This window comes from Seriola dumerili, unplaced genomic scaffold, assembly GCF_002260705.1.
Source record: "Seriola dumerili isolate Sdu_G_001 unplaced genomic scaffold, Sdu_1.0 BDQW01000149.1, whole genome shotgun sequence".
Classification (NCBI taxonomy): Eukaryota; Metazoa; Chordata; class Actinopteri; order Carangiformes; family Carangidae; genus Seriola; species Seriola dumerili.
Window position 1 is genome coordinate 1,155,724 of NW_019174404.1, and position 23,113 is coordinate 1,178,836.

Sequence of the window (23,113 nt, forward strand, 5' to 3'; positions counted from 1 at the left end):
TAAGTTGCACCATTAAATCCATAATATATTAAAACTACCGTTATTCTTTACTTAAAATCCAGTTGGCCTCCAGCAATTAATAATATATTTTGAAGAATAAAGTGAATGTAAAGGCAAAGACAAAGATTTTTATCTCTGTTTCTGAGGTTTGTTTGTGTTGCGTGCACCACCCAATACAAATATAATGACTTGTCTTAAAACTACAGAATGCATCTGAGGAGGTTTAATCCTGTAAACAATAAATGTGTCAGCATGTCATTGTGGAATAAACTACTCAATCTAGACTCTTCGGTCTACTTACAGTGATGGGCATGCATGGAGTAAGCCGAGCCTAGCTGTCTCGAACGACCATGGGCTCCTTTGTGGTCCAGCCTGTGCTGCACACTGTGCCCCACTGTGAGCCAACTGAACTCCACCCGGCCTCATAATTGCTCCCGGCCGCCACTATCCGGATCTGCAGAAAGGTCCTGCGGGAAGTCAGTGGAGGGGACACACTTCCTGTCCTGGTCTCTCAACTGTCTGCGCTACAACTGCCGGGGCTCCACACAGTCCTCACGCAGTGGAAAATGTGTCGTTAAAGCAGCAGTATTGGTTAGACTTTTCTAGGCGAGGAGAATGTTAACATGGCTTCCACATGAGGTCACACTTTGGCTTTGGTGGTGAGTGGTTTTGAGTTTGATTAGAAATTCATGTGTGGCTGCTTTGCCACATGGAACAAACAAAATTACTGCCTGGTTCTTCCATGCAGGAAAAGAAGCATCTATACACTATGGAAATAATAATATATCTGCCATACATTAGTGCGTGCATGTTCAAGTATATTCCAAAATTACATACGTCAAGAATTATGAATGTAAAGTGAACATTAGTACAACCTGCACATATTACAAATATGTGACAAATGGAAATATATTTGAACATATATGCACAGAATTTGGAAAAATAACTGCACACAACAGTGGCCAGTTTTATATAGATACACACACACACACACACACACAACACACACACACACACACACATCACACACACACACAACACACACACACACATCACAACACACACCACAGCTTGTTCGCCTGGAGTCGACATGACAGGAACTCAGTGTGTGGGTGGTTCACTAAGCTGCAGGCCTGAGGGTGAAAGAGTCTCGGTGATGATTTGAAATAATAACAATAAGCAGTTCCAAGTATAAAACCCTCACATGAGCCTGTCCAACACTAAAGCAGCAGGATTCACCTTTTTTTGATTACAAAGGTAATCAAAAGAAACACTTTCTCATCAACATACTTTTCCTTCAATTCATTATTATTTAAAAGCTTTCCTCTAATGAAACAATCTAGGAAGGAAAATTCACTCTTTGTTTGAATTCAAGTTGAGAAGACTGTCATGGCTGAATCAGAATCAAGTAAAATGAAACCTGGAAAATATTTTAAATACGGTAAGTTGATTTGAATTAAAAACATTATTTTAATAAACTAAGATTTTTCTGAGATTTTTATAGCTCACACAAACAACTGGCCCACTGAGTGTTTATGACAGATATTCATATTTGCATATGTCAAATATCCCAAAAGACAACCTGCTGGTGAACGCAGCTGCAGGAAGTTGCCCTGGTTGGTGTTAATAACCTACTTGCAGGCCCCTGGTTAGCGTAGCCCAAGCCCAGCTGCCTGCAGGCCACCATGGCCTCCGTGGTGCTCCAGTTCTTCTCCGCAGATCAGACCCCAGTCTCCGTCCCGTTAGAGTCTGAACCCAGGACCTCCAAGCGGCCCTCGTAACGGGTCCGTCCCCCTGTGAGTCGGATCTGTGCGGGGCCGAGGAGTTTAGGAACCACAAGGCAGCGTGTAGATACACAAGGCTGGATAAAAACTCAAAAATCTTACAGGTGACATCAAGCATAAGCTATAGAAATTTAGTTTAAACACTTTGTGACTTGATTGATTTGATAAAGTATGTTTTTTTGAGTTTTTATCCTACTTAGCCCGTGTGTGTGTATGTACAGGGCATGGACGAGTATAATCTGGTAAATACAAACTGTACAACCAGAAATACTTCTGTGTTAAAGTGAAGTATCACTGTTGTCAGAAAAACGTATGAGCAAAATTGCTGTTTTCAGAACAATAAAAGAACTCTAATATGTTTAACAATTAATTGTGGTTTGACTTCAGTTTTTCATGACAGCAGTGAAATTTATATTTCAGTGAGTGAAAATGTGAGATTTCTATGATATTAGCTCTAAATCTCACACGTTAGAACAAAGACAGTTAGATCAGCAAAGAACTAAATTAATAGACAATAAAAAACAGTATAAAATGAGGCGTTATTCAAGTTCTTTCCTTATGCGACATTAATCAAAGCAGAAGGAAGCAAAAGGAAATATGATGCAGTTAACTTAGTCAAGACCAACTTTCTCAAGTAATCTAAATTAATTTCAACAATTCAAACAACTTTCTGACATTTGAACAGCAGAGTTTTAAGATGAAACATTAAGGAGGTTCAGCTCTGACCGTGTTCTCCAGCCCATGTAGGGTATGTTGCAGCGGACGGCGGGGTCCTCCATTGTGCTGACAGTCCTCTGATGAGATGTTTTTAAAGGGGCATTTCCAGATGGATTTCTCCTGACCGAGACACTTCACCTCGTTCATGTAAGATCGGACCCCCCTGAACAGACGGATTAACGCAGACAACAGAAGAGCTACAGGTTAGACAAAGCACCCAGAACTCAGATTTTATTTTTTTATTTCTATCTTTCATCTGGCAAACCTTTTTTTTCCATTTTTATTTTCCCACCTCTTGAACAAACAATTCATTTACAGTTTTGAAAAAAAGTTAATTCTATTTTAATATGAGGAAAACCCAGAATGTACCCACAGCAGATGACTAGCCAGGTTCTTTTTAAAAAAATATATTTTTAAATGCAACGAAGCATTATATACAAATCAGTTTTAATGAGGTACAGGGTATTTGGAAGTTGCAGCATTTAATGAGCCTTGACCCATTTAATAAGGCGCTTGGATCAGATTAGACCAATCCAGGTCAGGTCACGACTGTTTTTTTTGACCCTTTTGGATCAAAACTAGTCAAGAACCAGACTGTTTGAGAAAATCTGGGCAAGAAAAATGAATATCTCAAACATCCTCCCTGACCAAAACAGTGACACCTTTTCTCCTGGAATTTTCTGTTGATGGAGTGTATCTCTTCTTTGTTATTTTCCCCAGGCAGCTCATCATGTTCTACAATTGCGGAAGCAGAATGATGTACGGTGGATATAAAAAGTCTAAACACCCTGTTAAAATGCCAGGTCTTTGTGAAGTAAAACAATGAGACCAAGATGGATGATTTCAGAACTTTTTCCACCTTTAAATGTGACCTATAACCTGTACAATTGAATTGAAAACAAATCTTTTAGGAGGAAAAATACAAATAAAAAACTAAATAAATGTGGTTACATTACTTTTATATCCACTGTACATGAAAAAGCTTTAATGAGCTGGACCGGGCTGAAACAGTCTTCCAAATGCTTGAGATTGATATGAAAACACAACACAGAGGAACATCCGGAAGCCCAGAACATACAGTATGTTGGAGTTAAGAAGGTCACATTTTCCAGAATATACATACAGTAACTCTTCAAACTAACACCCACTCACTCTTTAACCTGAGGCATGTTTGCTGAGCATGCATGCTCTCCGTCAGCGACACTGCTTTACATTCACTCTGTAAAGACTGTCGCCTCCACATCGCTACAAGTCATATAGCACCATGATGGTACTGTGTTATGAAATTCCTATGAAAGGAATTCACTTAAGCGGCGCTGGCGCTTGCCGATTCCAGTATAGTGTCAGGCGGAATGTTTCTTGGACCGACTCACCAGGTGGTGGTCGGACATCCATCTGAGCACAGAGCTGGTCTGCTGCTGCCATCAAAGAGATGACTCTCCTCAGCCACTTCCTCTGTGGTGGAAATCATAACGCACACACGCCATGCACGCACGCATGCACGCATGCACACATACACAGCCCACCCAAGGCGCCGTTCAAAAGGAACTGCCTGTTCTTGCAGCGGTGGAATCTGAGGACAGTTAATCCAAACACTACACACACCTCCATGTTCCTGAAGGCAACACTAATAGGAACACAAACACAGAGATAAACTCTTTTATAATAATATTATTTTGTTTGGACAGAGAATAATTATTCAAAGCAATGTTTCATTTCCAGTCACATTCCTCAGGCACACTCCACTACATACCGTATTGATGTGACACAGGTGGTGGTTCCAATCAACCTGAAGCACTCATTATTACTTCAATATTAGACCATCACAAAATTATTGCCTGTTTTACAGTGCAGGTGGATTAATCTTCTCATCTAACTCTCATTTATTTGAATATATTCCCAAAATGTCAACTATGTGTGTTAGAGATCAGTCAAACTTTAAACCTAATCAGATATTCAAAAGACAATAGATTTGTAACAGATTTACTTGTGTGTTTTGTTAGTTTGTTTACTGACTTAAAAGAAAAAGAGACTAAATTGTAAACTGTACAAATTTGAGTCTGTTCTTTTCAATTAAAAAAAAATATTTACAGTATCATCCATCAATTTTTTTTGTGATTAATTTCCAGCTGATACAAACTGTCATTCAAAATGGTTAATTATTTCCCTCAGGTAAAAACATCTTCGATCATTGATACTTTAATTTATCTGGATAAATTGGGGCTTATATTTTCACTTCCTGGGGCATTTATTGCTTTATATGTACAGTATTTTGTAAATGCAAGAGGATCTCTGTGGTGTACTAATGTAGAAGGAAATCGATAAGTGTGTCAGGGGTCTCCTCTTCTGCTCTTACTGATTCAACACTAAAATAAAATCAATGCCGTTACAAACAGCTGTCTGAAATTTTAAAGCTAGGGACCAGTTGCACAAAGCACCTCAAGTTTCTACTTAAGGTTTAATTTTCTCCTTAGCTGAGGGAGTTACTTAAGGTTGTAAGCACAGAATATCTTAAAGGGTTTCCTGATCGTGGAAAACTTTTGTTGGGATGTTCATCTCTTCATAAACTCGGCCATGTTGTAGTTAAAATACAATCAAGAGGAAAAGGGTTTTTCCTTAGTTTGGTCACTAAGGTCTTTAACTGACTTAAAGTGATTCTTATGGATAAGACCAAGATAAGGAGAAAACCTAAATATTTAGGGTGTTTTGTTTTTGAAACCATATCGCGGACTTTAAGAAAAATCTAAATTAAGATGCTTTGTGCAACTGGACCCAGTCTAATACAAGGCATAATTAATTCACAAGGAGACATGCTCTCTTTCTCACGTACTCACTCATACACAAACTACTTCATTCAGCTTAAGGTTTTCATTTCTAAGCATCCTCTAACCAACATAAATTAATCTGCTGAGTGTGTCTGTGTTGGTGAAGAACAAGCGACGACGAGAACTGATGAGTTTTGTTCAAACTGAAAATATGGAAAAAAACTTAAAAATATATGGAAACTTTTCTGATAAATCATTGTTGAGGATTAAACTCGTCGTTAAGTTTTTAAACAGTTTGGTACGCAGTCTCAACATAGTCTTACAGTCTTACAGTTACAGAAACACAAAAAGTGATTTTGTCTTGAAGCTGATTTACTGCTGCTCACATGGAGGCCAAGTGGCTCAGACACAAAGCTGGACTTGTGAAATCGCCTCATTTTCACATGAAATGGTCCGTGGCCGAGCTGGAATAACACAAGACGGCTTTCTGTTCTTAACAAATGCCTGACACACACTAAGGAATCAGAAATACTCATAGCAAAGAGAATTTAACGAATAAAGAACTATATTAATGTCGGGATTGTAGTGAAAAAGACAATCTGTTTACCGCGGTCGGTGTCATATGGTGTTTACGGAAAATCTTTGTTTTGTTTCTTATCTTTCTTCACTCCCAGCATTCCTTTACTTATTAAAATAACTCCAAATGAGAAATCCCTGTAGGAATGTGGACCTGTAGAGAGCAGATTATCTGTTCTCTGAGGGGAAGAGATGACCTGAGAGAAAGACAAGTGGACAGGTGATGACTGAAATCCTCTCTGAGGACAGTTATAAGGACGTCCTGTCTCAGGTGACGAGTTCAGAGGGATTTAAAAAGCACAGAACTGACCAGGCTAAATCAACAACAATTATCAAAAGTCAACACTGAGTGTGGCAAACAGTTCACTTTTGACATGTTCATAGTAATTTTTTTTTACTTGTATTGAAGTGTATAGAGTCTGATTAGAGCTTACAGACTCACTTTTACTTCTACAAACATTTTGTAAAGATGCAGAAATAATGTCATTGGTTGAGTTAAACCTCTGAATTTCTTGAGAAAGTTTGCTAAACTGGATTACTATTCAGGGTGATTTCACTTCACAAGGCGGCCAAATCACACCTGGGTTGAATATTCCAAAGATTTTGGCCTCCCCCAAACAGTGGGTTGACTACTTCCTTTCTTCGACTGGACTTCTGTCTAAAGTTACAAAGCTGGAAAAAGATTATCCCTTTAATCAATTCTGTGTAATTATGATGGCCTTAATTACATTTTTTTTTAAATCTATTATTGTTTTTTATCATTATAATCATCAACATTTTCAACTTCTGTTCGGACTGCCACACACCAATACATTTTCTCACTTTTCAGAGGGTTTTATTTCTGACCTTGTCCCATGCGGGCTCCGGTGAGAGCCTCCTTGGCGCTGCCGAAGCCGAGCTCCCTGCAGACGACGCTGCTGACTGCAGGTTCAGCGATCGTCGCACACTGTTCCCCACTCGTTGTCTTTCACACTCCACGGCGGCCCTCGCCCAGCCTGGCACCACCCTTCACTCACGTTACTCTAGACAACAGACAACATAAAACAATATTTTAATCTACATGTGCAGGTTGTCTGAGCTGCCTATCAGACTGCTTACTATAAGTTTATAACTGTGTACAGAAGGAAATGTATAATCATTTCTAAAAATGACAAATATTTCACTTAGATTTTACATTAGAAAACAGAAAATAGTTCATTATCAGACACTAAAATGTCACTCAGGTCCACTAGCTAGCTTTTTCTGGAGCTTTCAATCACATTTCACTGTCTACATGTGCCCAAAGCTCCATACTGAAATCACATGATATAAACTGGTTCTCCATGTCTCTAAAATACTTTACCGAGGTCTTTCAGTTTCTTTTCATGCCACTGTTTTGCATGAACAGGCCCCAGGCATGCAGCTGACCACGGCTGCCATGCCGCCCTCGAGGTCGATTTGGCGTTTGGCTTTGTTGAACTCCAGGGGCAGGCTGCCAGGTGGATCTCTGTGCCTGTGCACGCCACAGAGTGGATGTGGAAGTGGTTCTTCTGACGCTCCAAAAACAACCTGGAGGGAGCAGAGACAGAGGCAAGACAGCGGACTGTGATAACTTCAAGACTGAATGAATTAGTTGTGTTTTACAGTACAGTGAAAAATAAAGGACTGACAATGTCTTACAATTAACTCAATAAAACATTCAAATGAATGACCACACAAATGACTGAATGAATACAAAAGCTACACAATAATCCGGATTAAAAAAGAAAACAAACAGTTTGGTTTAGTACATTCAGTCAGGTTCATTGTCTGACAGTAAATATATAAAACATGTTGGACAAAAGGAAAACTTCACCAGAGACCACAAGTAAATCTGTGTCCGTAAAAGAAGATATTACTTTAATTTTGTTGTTGTTTCGCTTTCCTTGTTGATCGTTAGATGAAAATCTCAATATGACTCATGTTTGTACGGTAAATATGTAGCTGTACCAGCAGCCGTTTGGCTTAGTTTAGCATAAAGACTGGAAACATTTAGGCTTGACTCTAAACACACCAAACATAGATTTTTTTTTTGCTAATCCTGAATTTCTCATCAGCTTAAAATGTCAGTTGTTTTGTGAAGCAGCATGTGTGTGGGTCTCTTCAGACAGCTTGAATACCACTGAACTGTTTATCTCAGATTACCTTTTGCAAGGCTGGCTCTGTTTAGACCTTAGAGTTAGCTTTAGCTTTGGGTGTCTGCCTGCAAAGTAAACACGGGTTAGACTGCACAGTTAGGAGAAAATAATGAGACGACAAAGTGCAAAATCAGAGTAACAAAACGTGACATGGTGCACAGTTATGTAAAGTCTAGTTACACGATTCAAAGGATGTGGCACCTTCTACAGCGCTTGTTAAATACAGTTAGCTCACAAAGAAAAGTGTGTTTATATTATGTTCAAGTCGCACAAGGAACAGATTTGTTGAAAGTGACACCTCCTTCTTAAATGCAGGTGAAAAGAAAAACACAAATGTGAATTTAAACTTTGAAATTCATTGATTCTTTTCATACATTTTATTAGCACAGGCTCACATACATAGCAGTGATGGAAGCGTGCTGTTGTTTAAAATATTATTGTATACTATAGTATTAAAATGTCCCTTAATTGGAACGAAGGTACCTTGCCCAAATGTACAGAAAAGTATGTAGAAAAGTGTATCCACATACTTTTAGCCATGCTATGTATGTGAGCCTGTGCTAATGAAATGTATGAAAAGAATCAATGAATGTCAAAGTTTAAATTCACATTTGTGTTTTTCTTTCACCTGCATTTAAGAAGGATGTGTCACTTTCAACAAATCTGTTCCTTGTGCGACTTGAACATAATATAAACACCTTTTCTTGTGAAGCTAACTGTATTTAACAAGCGTGTAGAAGGTGCCACATCCTTTTGAATCGTGTAACTAGACTTTAACATAACTGTGCACCATGTCACCTTTTGTTACTCTGATTTTGCACTTTGTCGTCTCATTATTTTCTCCTAACTGTGCAGTCTAACCCGTGTTTACTTTGCAGGCAGACACCCAAAGCTAAAGCTAACTCTAAGTCTAAACAGAGCAGCCCTGGCAAAAGGTAATCTGAGGATAAACAGTTCAGTGGGTAAATTCAAGCTGTCTGAAGAGACCCACACACATGCTGCTTCACAAACAACTGACATTTAAGCTGATGAGAAATTCAGGATTAGCAAAAAAAAAATCTGTGTTTGGTGTGTTTAGAGTCAGCCTAAATGTTTCCAGTCTTTATGCTAAACTAAGCCAAACGGCTGCTGGCTACAGCTACATATTTACCGTACAAACATGAGTCATATTGAGATTTTCATCTAACAATCAACAAGAAAGCGAAACAACAACAAAATTAAAGTAATATCTTCTTTTACTGGACACAGATTTACTTGTGGTCTCTGGTGAAGTTTTCCTTTTGTCCAACATGTTTTTATAATTTACCGTCAGACAATGAACCTGACTGAATGTACTAAACCAAACTGTTTGGTTTTCTTTTTTAATCCGGATTATTGTGTAGCTTTGTATTCATTCAGTCATTTGTGTGGTCATTCATTTGAATGTTTTTATGAGTTAATTGTAAGCACATTGTCAGTCCTTTATTTTTCACTGTACTGTAAACACAACTAATTCATTCAGTCTTGAAGTTATCACAGTCCTCGTTCTTGCCTCTGTCTCTGCTCCCTCCAGGTTGTATTTGGAGCGTCAGAAGAACCACTTCCACATCCACTCTGTGGCGTGCACAGGCACAGAGATCCACCTGGCAGCCTGCCCCCTGGAGTTCAACAAGCCAAACGCCACATCGACCTGCGAGGGCGGCATGGCAGCCGTGGTCAGCTGCATGCCTGGGCCGCTGTTCATGCAAAACAGTGGCATGAAAAAGAAACTGAAGACCTCGGTAAAGTAGTTTTTAGAGACATGGAGATACCAGTTTATATCATGTGATTTCAGTATGGAGCTTTGGGCACATGATAGACAGTGAAATGTGATTGAAAGCTCCAGAAAAAGCTAGCTAGTGGACCTTGAGTGACATTTTAGTGTCTGATAATGAACTATTTTCTGTTTTCTAATGTAAAATCTAAGTGAAATATTTGTCATTTTTAGAAATGATTATACATTTCCTTCTGTACACAGTTATTAAAACTTATAGTAAGCAGTCTGATAGGCAGCTCAGACAACCTGCTACATGTAGATTAAAATATTGTTTTATGTGTCTGTTGTCTAGAGTAACGTGAGGCTGAAGGGTGGTGCCAGGCTGGGCGAGGGCCGCGTGGAGGTGTTGAAAGACAACGAGTGGGGAACAGTGTGCGACGATCGCTGGAACCTGCAGTCAGCCAGCGTCGTCTGCAGGGAGCTCGGCTTCGGTAGCGCCAAGGAGGCTCTCACCGGAGCCCGCATGGGACAAGGTCAGAAATAAAACCCTCTGAAAAGTGAGAAAATGTATTGGTGTGTGGCAGTCCGAACAGAAGTTGAAAATGTTGATGATTATAATGATAAAAAAACAATAATAGATTTAAAAAAAAATGTAATTAAAGGCCATCATAATACACAGAATTGATTAAAGGTTGATAATCTTTTTTCCAGCTTTGTAACTTTAGACAGAAGTCCAGTCGAAGAAAGGAAGTAGTCAACCCACTGTTTGAGGGGAGGCCAAAAAATCTTTGGAATATTCAACCCAGGTGTGATTTGGCTGCTTTGTGAAGTGAAATCACCCTGAAATCGTAATGTCCAGTTTAGCAAACTTTCTCAAGAAATTCAGAGGTTTAACTCAACCAATGACATTATTTCTGCATCTTTACAAATGTTTGTAGAAGTAAAAGTGAGTCTGTAAGCTCTAATCAGACTCTATACACTTCAATACAAGTAAAAAAATACATGAATGAACATGTCAAAAGTGAACTGTTTGCCACACTACCAGTGTTGACTTTGTGATAATGTTGTTGATCTTAGCCTGGTCAGTTCTGTGCTTTTTAAATCCCTCTGAACTCGTCACCTGAGACAGGACGTCCTTATAACTGTCCTCAGAGAGGATTTCAGTCATCACCTGTCCACTTGTCTTATCTCTCAGGTCATCTCTTCCCCTCAGAGAACAGATAATCTGCTCTCTACAGGTCCACATTCCTACAGGGATTCCTCATTTGGAGGTTATTTTAATAAGTAAAGGAATGCTGGGAGTGAAGAAAGATAAGAAACAAACAAAGATTTTCCGTAAACACCATATGACACCGACCGCGGTAAACAGATTGTCTTTTTCACTACAATCCCGACATTAATATAGTTCTTTATTCGTTAAATTCTCTTTGCTATGAGTATTTCTGATTCCTTAGTGTGTGTCAGGCATTTGTTAAGAACAGAAAGCCGTCTGTGTTATTCCAGCTCGGCCACGGACCATTTCATGTGAAAATGAGGCGATTTCACAAGTCCAGCTTGTGTCTGAGCCACTTGGCCTCCATGTGAGCAGCAGTAAATCAGCTTCAAGACAAAAATCACTTTTTGTGTTCTGTAACTGTAAGACTGTAAGACTATGTGAGACTGCGTACCAAACTGTTTAAAAACTTAACGACGAGTTTAATTCCTCAACAATGATTTATCAGAAAAGTTTCCATATATTTTTAAGTTTTTTTCCATATTTTCAGTTTGAACAAAACTCATCAGTTCTCGTCGTCGCTTGTTCTTTCACCAACACAGACACACTCAGCAGATTAATTTATGTTGGTTAGAGGATGCTTAGAAATGAAACCTTAAGCTGAATGAAGTAGTTTGTGTATGAGTGAGTACGTGAGAAAGAGAGCATGTCTCCTTGTGAATTAATTATGCCTGTATTAGACTGGGTCCAGTTGCACAAAGCATCTTAAGTTTAGATTTTTCTTAAAGTCCGCGATATGGTTTCAAAACAAAACACCCTAAATATTTATGGTTTTCTCCTTATCTTGGTCTTATCCATAAGGAATCACTTAAAGTCAGTTAAAGACCTTAGTGACCAAACTAAGGAAAAACCCTTTGGGTTCCTCTGATTGTATTTTAACTACAACATGGCCGAGTTTATGAAGAGGATGAACATCCCAACAAAAGTTTTCCACGATCAGGAAACCCTTTAAGATATTCTGTGCTACAACCTTAAGTAACTCCCTCAGCTAAGGAGAAATTAAACCTTAAGTAGAAAACTTGAGGTGCTTTGTGCAATTGGTCCCTGGCTTTAAAATTTCAGACAGCTGTTTGTAACGGCATTGATTTTATTTTAGTGTTGAATCAGTAAGCAGAAGAGGAGACACCCTGGACACACTTATCGATGTTCCTTCTACATTAGTACACCACAGAGATCCTCTTGCATTTACAAAATACTGTACATATAAAGCAATAAATGCCCCAGGAAGTGAAAATATAAGCCCCAATTTATCCAGATAAATTAAAGTAATCATTGATCGAAGATGTTTTTACCTGAAGGGAAATAATTAACCATTTTGAATGACAGTTTGTATCAGCTGGAAATTAATCACAAAAAAAATTGATGGATGATACTGTAAATATTTTTTTTTAATTGAAAGAACAGACTCAAACTTGTACAGTTTACATTTAGTCTCTTTTTCTTTTAAGTCAGTAAACAAACTAACAAACACACAAGTAAATCTGTTACAAATCTATTGTCTTTTGAATATCTGATTAGTTTTAAAGTTTGACTGATCTCTAACACACATAGTTTGACATTTTGGGAAATATATCAAATAAATGAGAGTTAGATGAGAAGATTAATCCACCTGCACTGTAAAACAGGCAATAATTTGTGATGGTCTAATATTGAAGTAATAATGAGTGCTTCCAGGTTGATTGGAACCACACCTGTGTCACATCAATACGGTATGTAGTGGAGTGTGCCTGAGGAATGTGACTGGAAATGAAACATTGCTTTGAATAATTATTCTCTGTCCAAACAAAATAATATTATTATAAAAGAGTTTATCTCTGTGTTTGTGTTCCTCATTAGTGTTGCCCTCAGGAACATGGAGGTGTGTGTAGTGTTTGGATTAACTGTCCTCAGATTCCACCGCTGCAGAAACAGGCAGTCTTTTGAACGGCGCCTGGGTGGGGCTGTGTATGTGTGCATGCGTGCATGCGTGCGTGCATGCGTGTGTGCGTTATGATTTCCACCACAGAGGAAGTTGGCTGAGGAGAGTCATCTCTTTGAGGCAGCAGCAGACCAGCTCTGTGCTCAGATGGATGTCCGACCACCACCTGGCTGAGTCGGTCCAAGAAACATTCCTGAACGTCACTGAAGTCGGAAGCGAGCGCCGCTGAAGGAATTCCTTTCATAGGAATTTCATAACACAGTCACCTCATGGTGCTATATGACTTGTAGCGATGGAGCGACAGTTTACAGAGTGAATGTAAAGCAGGGTGTCGCTGACGGAGAGCATGCATGCTCAGCAAACATGCCTCAGGTTAAAGAGTGAGCTGGGTGTTAGTTTGAAGAGTTACTGTATGTATATTCTGGAAAATGTGACCTTCTTAACTCCAACATACTGTATGTTCTGGGCTTCCGGATGTTCCTCTGTGTTGTGTTTTCATATCAATCTCAAGCATTTGGAAGACTGTTTCAGCCCACGTCCAGCTCATTAAAGCTTTTTCATGTACAGTGGATATAAAAGTAATGTAACCACATTATTTTAGTTTTTTATTTGTATTTTTCCCTCCTAAAAGATTTGTTTTTCAATTCAATTGTACAGGTTATAGGTCACATTTAAAGGTGGAAAAAGTTCTGAAATCATCCATCTTGGTCTCATTGTTTTACTTCACAAAGACCTGGCATTTTAACAGGGGTGTTTAGACTTTTTATATCCACCGTACATCATTCTGCTTCCGCAAAATTGTAGAACATGATGAGCTGCCTTGGGGAAAATAACAAAGAAGAGATACACTCCATCAACAGAAAATTCCAGGAGAAAAGGTGTCACTGTTTCTGGTCAGGGAGGATGTTTGAGATATTCATTTTTCTTGGCCCAGATTTTCTCAAACAGTCTGGTTCTTGAAACTGGAGTTTTGATCCAAAAGGGTCAAAAAAACAGTCGTGACCTGACCTGGATTGGTCTAATCTGATCCAAGCGCCTTATTAAATGGGTCAAGGCTCATTAAATGCTGCAACTTCCAAATACCCTGTACCTCATTAAAACTGATTTGTATATAATGCTTCGTTGCATTTAAAAATATTTTTTTTTAAAAAGACCTGGCTAGTCATCTGCTGTGGGTACATTCTGGGTTTTCCTCATATTAACTAGAATTAACTTTTTTTCAGAAACTGTAAATGAATTGTTTGTTCAAGAGGTGGGAAAATATAAATGGAAAAAAAAGGTTTGCCAGATGAAAGATAGAAATAAAAAATAAAATCTGAGTTCTGGGTGCTTTGTCTAACCTGTAGCTCTTCTGTTGTCTGCGTTTAATCCCGTCTGTTCAGGAATGGGTCCGATCTACATGAACGAGGTGAAGTGTCTCGGTCAGGAGAAATCCATCTGGAACTGCCCCTTTAAAAACATCTCATCAGAGGACTGTCAGCACATGGAGGACGCCGCCGTCCGCTGCAACATACCCTACATGGGCCTGGAGAACACGGTCAGAGCTGAACCTCCTTAATGTTTCATCTTAAAACTCTGCTGTTCAAATGTCAGAAAGTTGTTTGAATTGTTGAAATTATTTAGATTACTTGAGAAAGTTGGTCTGACTAAGTTAACTGCATCATATTTCCTTTTGCTTCCTTCTGCTTTGATTAATGTCGCATAGGAAAGAACTTGAATAACGCCTCATTTTATACTGTTTTTATTGTCTATTAATTTAGTTCTTTGCTGATCTAACTGTCTTTGTTCTAACGTGTGAGATTTAGAGCTAATATTCATAGAAATCTCACATTTTCACTCACTGAAATAATATAAATTCACTGCTGTCATGAAAAACTGATGTCAAACCAAATTTAATTGTTAAACATGTTAGAGTTCTTTTATTGTTCTGAAAACAGCAATTTTGCTCATACGTTTTTCTGACAACAGTGATATTCACTTTAACACAGAGTATTTCTGGTTGTACAGTTTGTATTTTACCAGATTATACTCGTCCATGTCTCCTGTACATACACACACCGGGCTAAGTAGGATAAAAACTCAAAAAAACATACTTTTATCAAATCAATCAAGTCACAGATGTTTAAACTAAATTTCTATAGCTTATGGCTTGATGTCACCTGTAAGATTTTTGAGTTTTTATCCAGCCTTGTGTATCTACACGCTGCCTTGTGGTTCCTAACTCCTCGGCCCCGCACAGATCCGACTCACAGGGGGACGGACCCGTTACGAGGGCCGCTTGGAGGTCCTGGGTTCAGACTCTAACGGGACGGAGAGCTGGGGTCTGATCTGCGGAGAGAACTGGAGCACCACGGAGGCCATGGTGGCCTGCAGGCAGCTGGGCTTGGGCTACGCTAACCAGGGCCTGCAAGTAGGTTATTAACACCAACCAGGGCAACTTCCTGCAGCTGCGTTCACCAGCAGGTTGTCTTTTGGGATATTTGACATATGCAAATATGATATACTGTCATAAACACTCAGTGGCCAGTTGTTTGTGTGAGCTATAAAAATCTCAGAAAAATCTTAGTTTATTAAAATTAATGTTTTAATTCAAATCAACTTACCGTATTTAAAATATTTTCAGGTTTCATTTTACTTGATTCTGATTCAGCCATGACAGGTCTTCTCAACTTGAATTCAAACAAAGAGTGAATTTTCCTTCCTAGATTGTTTCATTAGAGGAAAGCGTTTAAAATAATAATGAATTGAAGGAAAATTTGTTGATGAGAAAGTGTTTCTTTTGATTACCTTGTAATCAAACAAGGTGAATCTGCTGCTTTAGTGTTGGACAGGTCATGTGCTTAGCTTAGCTTAGTGAACCACCCCGACTCCAGACGAACAAGCTGTGTGTGTGTGTGTGTGTGTGTGTGTGTGTGTGTGTGTGTGTGTGTGTGTGTGTGTGTGTATCTTATAAAATGGCCACTGTGTGTGCAGTTATTTTTCCAAATTCTGTGCATATATGTTCAAATATATTTCCATTTGTCACATATTTGTTAATATGTGCAGGTTTTACTAATGTTCACCTTACATTCATATTCTTGGTGTATGTAATTTTGGAATATACTTGAACATGCACGCACTAANAGGGTTTTATACTTGGAACCTGCTTATTGTTATTATTTCAAATCATCACCGAGACTCTTTCACCCTCAGGCCTGCAGCTTAGTGAACCACCCCACACACTGAGTTCCTGTCATGTCGACTCCAGGCGAACAAGCTGTGTGTGTGTGTGTGTGTGTGTGTGTGTGTGTGTGTGTGTGTGTGTGTGTGTATCTTATAAAATGGCCACTGTGTGTGCAGTTATTTTTCCAAATTCTGTGCATATATGTTCAAATATATTTCCATTTGTCACATATTTGTTAATATGTGCAGGTTGTACTAATGTTCACTTTACATTCATATTCTTGACGTATGTAATTTTGGAATATACTTGAACATGCACGCACTAATGTATGGCAGTATATTATTATTTCCATATGGTATAGATGCTTCTTTTCCTGCATGGAAGAACCAGGCAGTAATTTGGTTTGTTCCATGTGGGCAGAGCAGCCACACATGAAGTTTCTAATCAAACTCAAAACCACTCACCACTAAAGCCAAAGTGGTGACCTCATGTGGAAGCCATGTTAACATTCTCCTCGCCTAGAAAAGTCTAACCAAACTGCTGCTTTAACGACACATTTTCCACTGCGTGAGGACTGTGTGTGAGCCCCGGCAGTTGTAGCGCAGACAGTTGAGAGACAGGACAGGAAGTGTGTCCCCTCACTGACTCCCCGCAGGACCTTTCTGCAGATCCGGATAGTGGGCGGCCGGAGCAATTATGAGGGCCGGGTGGAGGTTCAGGTTGGCTCCAAGTGGGGCACAGTGTGCAGCACAGGCTGGACCACAAAGGAAGCCATGGTGGTTTGCAGACAGCTAGGGCTCGGCTACTCCATGCATGCCATCACTGTAAGTAGGACCGAAGAGTTAGATGAAGAGATTTATTCCACAATGACATGCTGAACACATTTATTGTTTACAGGTTAAACCTCCTCAGATGCATTCTGTAGTTTTAAGACAAGTCATTATATTTGTATTGGGTGGTGCACGCACACAAAAACAACTCAGAAACAGAGATAAAAATCTTTGTCTTTGCCTTTACATTCACTTATTCTTACAAAATAATTATTAATTGCTGGAGCAACTGGATTTTAAGTAAGAAATAACGGTAGTTTTAATAATATTATGGATTTAATGTGCAACTATAAATAATCCCGGTCAAAGGAAACTTTGAAACAGAATTTTTTTTAACCTTCTTTCTGTAGAGACTGAGCTGCCTTAAATAAACTGGATGATTGAAATGTCTGCCTTTGAAAATGAAAACAAACCAATAAAATAGATTTTGAGAGAATTAAAGACAAGGTATAAAACGGTATGATTGGTATGAAATGGATATTTCAAAATAAATATATATAAATATTTGTTAATAACAAACAAAACAGAACTTTGCTAATCCAAACAAAAAACCATGAAATGGAGTTAGTGAAATTACTTATGGGGTCATTTTGACTGTTTCAGTGTGAGATGTTCCAGCGCAGCACTCTCTTTTCTCGCTTCTCTTTAACACTGAAATTTGAATCTCAGCCCTTTGCTGGTGTTTTGAAAATCAGCTGTAAAGTCTGGTTAGTTTCAAAGCAGTAAAATGGGAGGAAATCTTGGGGTTTCTGTGAACTGATGTGCATTAAAACAAAGTTGGGTAGACCATCTTTAAACATCAGCAATAAATATCAGGTTTTAGTGTCAGACCCACAGAATCAAAGGAAAATCCATTAATGAGGCACAGAGACCAATTTCTGAACCCACAGAACAAAACATACAACGGTTACAGGGTGAGAAGGACTTTGTTATTCTTCTTGCAAATGCTGTAAATCATGAAGTAGAAATAAATGATGTCGGCTGAGGGAAAGCGGGCACACACAAATGTACAAAATTACAGATCTTAGTGAGAAAATGATAATGTTTGAGGATATAATGATGATTTTTTTTTTGTTTTACAGGGTTGTAAAAGCTTATGAGATAGATCCTCATTTCTAAACACACTACTTAAGGACAATATTTTACAAAGAGGATGTTTAGCATTTTTGGAAACAGGAACTAGATTCAACAGTTGCAGTTTGCAGGAAACATGATATGAACGTCTTGTATATAAAAATACAGATGCTTGTGGTTTAGCTGATCTATTTAGAGGAAGTCTGTAATTATGCTTAAAGTGACTTGAAACTAAGTAGTATGATCATTGAATCACTCAGTGTCTGCCCAAAGTTATTGTCCTCCAGTGATCATAAGATCAACGTCTCACAGTGTCCACAGCGAGCAGCCAAAAATGAGTCATGAACATCTGTTTTTCAGAGCAGCGTCGTCCCACTGAACTCTCTGCAGCTCCGTTTGTGAACGATTATTTTCTGATCGATGCCCTGTTTTTGTTTCTTCTGCACGTCTGTCTTGTTTGATGTTGTCTAACCCAATCTAAGGAAACCTGGTACTGGGACGGCAGCAACGTGACGGAGATGGTGATGAGCGGTGTCAAGTGCACAGGAAGCGAGATGTCTCTGAGTCAGTGCCAGCATCACAAAACTGTCAACTGCCAGAAAGCAGCAGCGAAGTTTTCAGCAGGAGTCATCTGCTCTGAAAGTGAGTGAACAACAACAGAAAGTTTTTTTTTTATCATTTTGTTTTCCTTTATTTAACCTGATAAAAGTCTCATTGAGATTAAAATCTCCTTTTCAAGAGAGAAATGAGTGAAACTAATTTTACATAAGAGACTCCATTCTCATTGTAGTTCAGTAACAAGAATACTGAGATAAACCTGCCAAGATTAGAGGAAAAGAATCTGTTGATCCAATTAAATTTAATTAAAACAAACCCCAAGTAAATTAGAAAACACCACATTCAATATGACGATATTCATTTTTTTTAATCAATTTAACGAGATATCAAAACCGTGCTTTTATAATCCGGCTGTTGGGGTTTAATCTATAATTCATACGACTTTTACAACTCTTCTAATTTTAATAATTGTCTTTACCCCGCCCCTTTCTGAGGAGGGGTGACTTCTCTTTGAATTTCCTCTCTGATTCTTTCTTTCCCGCTTTTCTTATCTGTGACACTTTTATGGAAAAGTTTTCTTTCTCTTTGCAGAGATCTTGAGCTTTGTTAGGAGGGAAGACTTTTAACGTGGGTCTGTAAAACCCATTAAGACATTTTATGTGATACAGGGTTGTAAATAATCTTAATTTGATTTGACATACTAAGAAAAAAGTTCATCTAAATTCTTCCAAAATGTTATAAAAACCTATGAGTGTATCACATTGTTGGACGAACAATATAATAACTCGGATTTGGATCCTATAAATCAACATTGTTATTACATGATCAATGAAACATGTTGCTCTTCTTGTGAAGTAATTTGAATCCATTTGAAGATACATGTTGAAATGTTTCGATATCACTTCCTGTCCAGTTTAATCTGTATACCTCACAGTGTTGCTTTATCTGTTGATATATTTCTTCAGCAGTTCCAAAAGGACAAATCCTGATTCTGTTCCAGATCCATTAAAACATGAGGAACATACTGTATCTCAGTTCTCATCCTGCTTCTCGCTCTGTCTCCAGCGGCCTCTGACCTCATCCTGGACGCCCCTCTGGTCCAGCAGACGGTTTACATCGAGGACCGCCCTCTGCACATGCTCTACTGCGCCGCAGAGGAGGACTGCCTGTCGAAATCTGCAGCCAAGGCCAACTGGCCGTACGGACACAGACGCCTGCTGCGCTTCTCCTCCCAGATCCACAACATCGGCCGGGCTGACTTCAAGCCGAAGGCTGGGCGGCACTCGTGGGTGTGGCACGCCTGCCATGGGTAACGTTGTCTTCATTAAGAAGTTTGGTTTTGGTCGAGTTTTAATGATGTAAACATGTCTGAAAGTCGACTTAGATCACATACTTTTTCTCAATCAAACCTCTCAAATCAAGATCAGGGATGCTCCAATCACGTTTTAACCACAGGTGATCGGTTTTAAGGTGATTGGTGACTAGAAGCTTTAATGCCAATCTACCAATCACGTATTTTTAATGAAAATTGGCTGATCAATCGGAGCATCCCTAATCAAGATCCTCTCATTTCTGTCTTGTGTCATGACAAAAATCCCAATCTAAAATCATTTTAGGTTTAGGTTCAGGCAGTTTTATTGATGTAATTCTCTAAAGGTAATTTCCACTTTGACTTTCAGATGGTGGATTATTGAATTTTGGGAACAGACTTTTTTTTGTTGTTGTTGTTTATAATGACATTTTTCACTGTATTTTACAGCCACTACCACAGCATGAACATTTTCACCCACTATGATCTGCTGAATGCCAACGGCACCAAAGTGGCAGAGGGACACAAAGCCAGTTTCTGTCTGGAGGACACAGATTGTCAGGAGGGTGAGTCAATGTCAGCATGTATTTAGGGATCGTTATATTTTTAACTAATTAGTTTATTAACCTTTTTTCTTCTCGTATTTTTATAAGACAAAAAAAGCTGCTTCTTCAATTAAAAGAGGATTTTTGTAACCTTAATAAAATATAATCTGTATGAGCTCACTGAACCTTTTTAATTGTGACACTCAGGTGTTTCTAAGAGGTACGAGTGCGCTAACTTTGGCGATCAGGGAATCACTGTGGGCTGCTGGGATTTGTACCGCCACGACATCGACTGCCAGTGGATCGACATCACGGACGTCAAACCCGGAAACTACATTATGCAGGTGAGCAGGATCGTGAGCGGCTGAAAGTTTACGTTCATTCATTATTAACACATTCTTACATTAAATGTGTAACTCAATTAATTTCCACAAGAAAATCTGATGAAAAGGTTTATCACACCAGTGGGACTCAGACCTGATAATCTACACTGCTGGAGATTAAAGCCACAACTGAGTCATTTTATCCAAACTTCGCGTTCCGTGATTGTCTGTTTATAAAATAGTTTGTTTTACGTTTCTCACCTGCTCAGATTGTGATCAATCCCGATCATGAAGTGGCCGAGAGCGACTTCACCAACAACGCCATGAAATGCAACTGTAAATACGATGGACATCGAATCTGGTTCCATAACTGCCATGTTGGTAAGCAGATGAAAACACTGAAACTGGCGCATGTTAATGTCAGATTTTGGCTTTTATATAAAGTTTATTTTGACTCACTTTTGTGCATTATTCTATCATCTTAAAGCCCATGAATTACATTACACATGTCTACTTAATTATATTTTTCCTACTGTTTTAAAAGCCTGTAATAATTCCTTATCTGAAACTACTTGCCCCCAGATTTACTGAGTGTCAATCAGTGTGTGGTAATTTGACTAAAGGCTAATTTGTCCAGGAACATGTAACCACAATATCAACAGATATTAAAGGCTGTAAAACTAGATTTTGATAGACGCCCTTCCTCTCTACAAACCAAGGCCTTGAGATGAGGCAACAGAGTTCACCTTAAGGCCCTTAATGACTAATATTGCCCTTTATCTGCAATTAATTAAACTACAAATCATTAGAAACATGGTGTAGGTGGTAATCCAGTTTCCTTTAAAACAGAATCAGACATTCTGTAGTTACATATGTTTTCTTTTCTATTTTTTAACGTGAAAAGTTAGAAAACATGTCCAGGATATTTTGGGAAATAACAGTCATCTTGTCTTGCTATGGTTTCTCACAGTTTGATGCTGTGTTGTAAAAAGAACATGTAAATTACTGGAGTTTTCAAGTAGCTGTTCTTAGTTTCAGAGGTTTTATTTTGACTGATTCATTCATTGTTTTTACAGGTGACGCGTTCAGCGAGGAGGCAGAGAGGAGGTTTGAGAAATACCCCGGGCAGCTGAATAACCAGATCTCTTAATCAACAACAACAACAACAACAACAACAACAACAATAATATGAGAAACAAAGTGTGGGAGTGAATAAATAAAAACACACCTCATTAGCTCAAAAGAAAAAAGACACAAACCCTTTGGATCCCCCCTCCCCCACATGTCTGAGATTATTTGTAATCATGGAAGAAGCCAACAGTATTTTCCTCTGGTGAATGTGTTGTATGTCTGAGTTATTATACTTGAATATTCAAGTGCTAATGGATTTTCCTTTCTCAGTCTAATGTGAGCTAATGCTATATTTTTATCATAAAATAGGATTTTATAAAGTCAGTTGTACAGTCTGTGTGCAGCCTTGTATTGAATGTTTTTGTTCCGAGTTACGAACGAGGTGTTATAATATTTTTAATATTTTTTTATAACCAGATTTATTTTACTTGGAGCGACCAGATTTCAGAACTTCAGAATGCAAAAGAGAAAAAAAAATCTGAGGCATGAACAGGAACACATGCAGCTCTGTGGAAGTCTTACTGGTCAAGACTTCCATCAACAACAACCTGAAAATGTCTCTGAGCAAAACATCAAACCATGTACACCCGGATCATTCACTCTTTGGACTGGAGCGTTAGCATGAAGGCTAAATGTAAATGACCACGTTGCTCAAGAGAAACGCTCAGATCTTACCCAGCCTGCCTCTGCAGTTACAACATTTCATGAATGTATTTATTGCCAATATGAAGGTGCTCAAAAACCAGTTGTCAGTTTGCTTTGGAACCAGTTTGAATCCACCTGTAGCTTTAGTCTTTTTGTATTTTTATAGTCTTTTAGAGTCAAGACATAGACGTTACTGGACAAAGACAAAAAACTACAATTACCCTGAAGATTTGCTGTTTGTATGCTGATGTAATCACACCCGCTGCACCAAATAAAAAGGAGAGGAATAATTATAATTGTTGTGTATTTAAGAGACTTATTTGATTACAAATGCTTCACTGTATTGGGTCACATTCTTGAAGGCCTAAAGCAGCAGCTCAAACAAAACGAAGGATACAAATGTCTCCTAGATTAAACTGAGGCTGATTTTTTGTTTTCCTTGTTTTGTTTGAATCATCAAAAAGCATAAAACTTCACAAGAAAACAAAAGTCTTAAAGAATGTGAATAATTTTCTATGGCAGAAACAGTCTCCTTTCATATTAATTATTTCACTTCCCCTCCGGACCCCCAGGAACCACTGGTCAAAAATATGAACAGAAACCAGAACAAT

At 38.6% G+C, this 23,113-nt stretch overlaps 1 protein-coding gene across 6 annotated transcripts in view; it reads left to right on the forward strand.

The window, feature by feature from the left end:
- The window catches only part of loxl3 (lysyl oxidase like 3), a 34,191-nt gene extending 11,399 nt beyond the window's left edge, over positions 1-22,792 (forward strand). For 4 of the 6 annotated variants that reach the window (XM_022750763.1, XM_022750762.1, XM_022750760.1 and 1 more), the window contains 10 exons: positions 9,551-9,758; positions 10,086-10,266; positions 14,307-14,461; positions 15,164-15,334; positions 18,474-18,633; positions 19,615-19,858; positions 20,309-20,424; positions 20,611-20,747; positions 20,996-21,107; positions 21,803-22,792. In XM_022750763.1, the coding sequence (XP_022606484.1) occupies positions 9,551-9,758; positions 10,086-10,266; positions 14,307-14,461; positions 15,164-15,334; positions 18,474-18,633; positions 19,615-19,858; positions 20,309-20,424; positions 20,611-20,747; positions 20,996-21,107; positions 21,803-21,876 (1,558 nt within the window). In that variant the 3' untranslated portion in view covers positions 21,877-22,792. Of the gene's footprint in view, positions 1-8,876; positions 8,934-9,550; positions 9,759-10,085; positions 10,267-14,306; positions 14,462-15,163; positions 15,335-18,473; positions 18,634-19,614; positions 19,859-20,308; positions 20,425-20,610; positions 20,748-20,995; positions 21,108-21,802 lie in introns of all 6 variants that reach the window. The other 2 variants (XM_022750765.1, XM_022750761.1) reach the window with 1 other exon arrangement.
- The last annotated feature ends 321 nt before the right edge of the window (positions 22,793-23,113 follow it).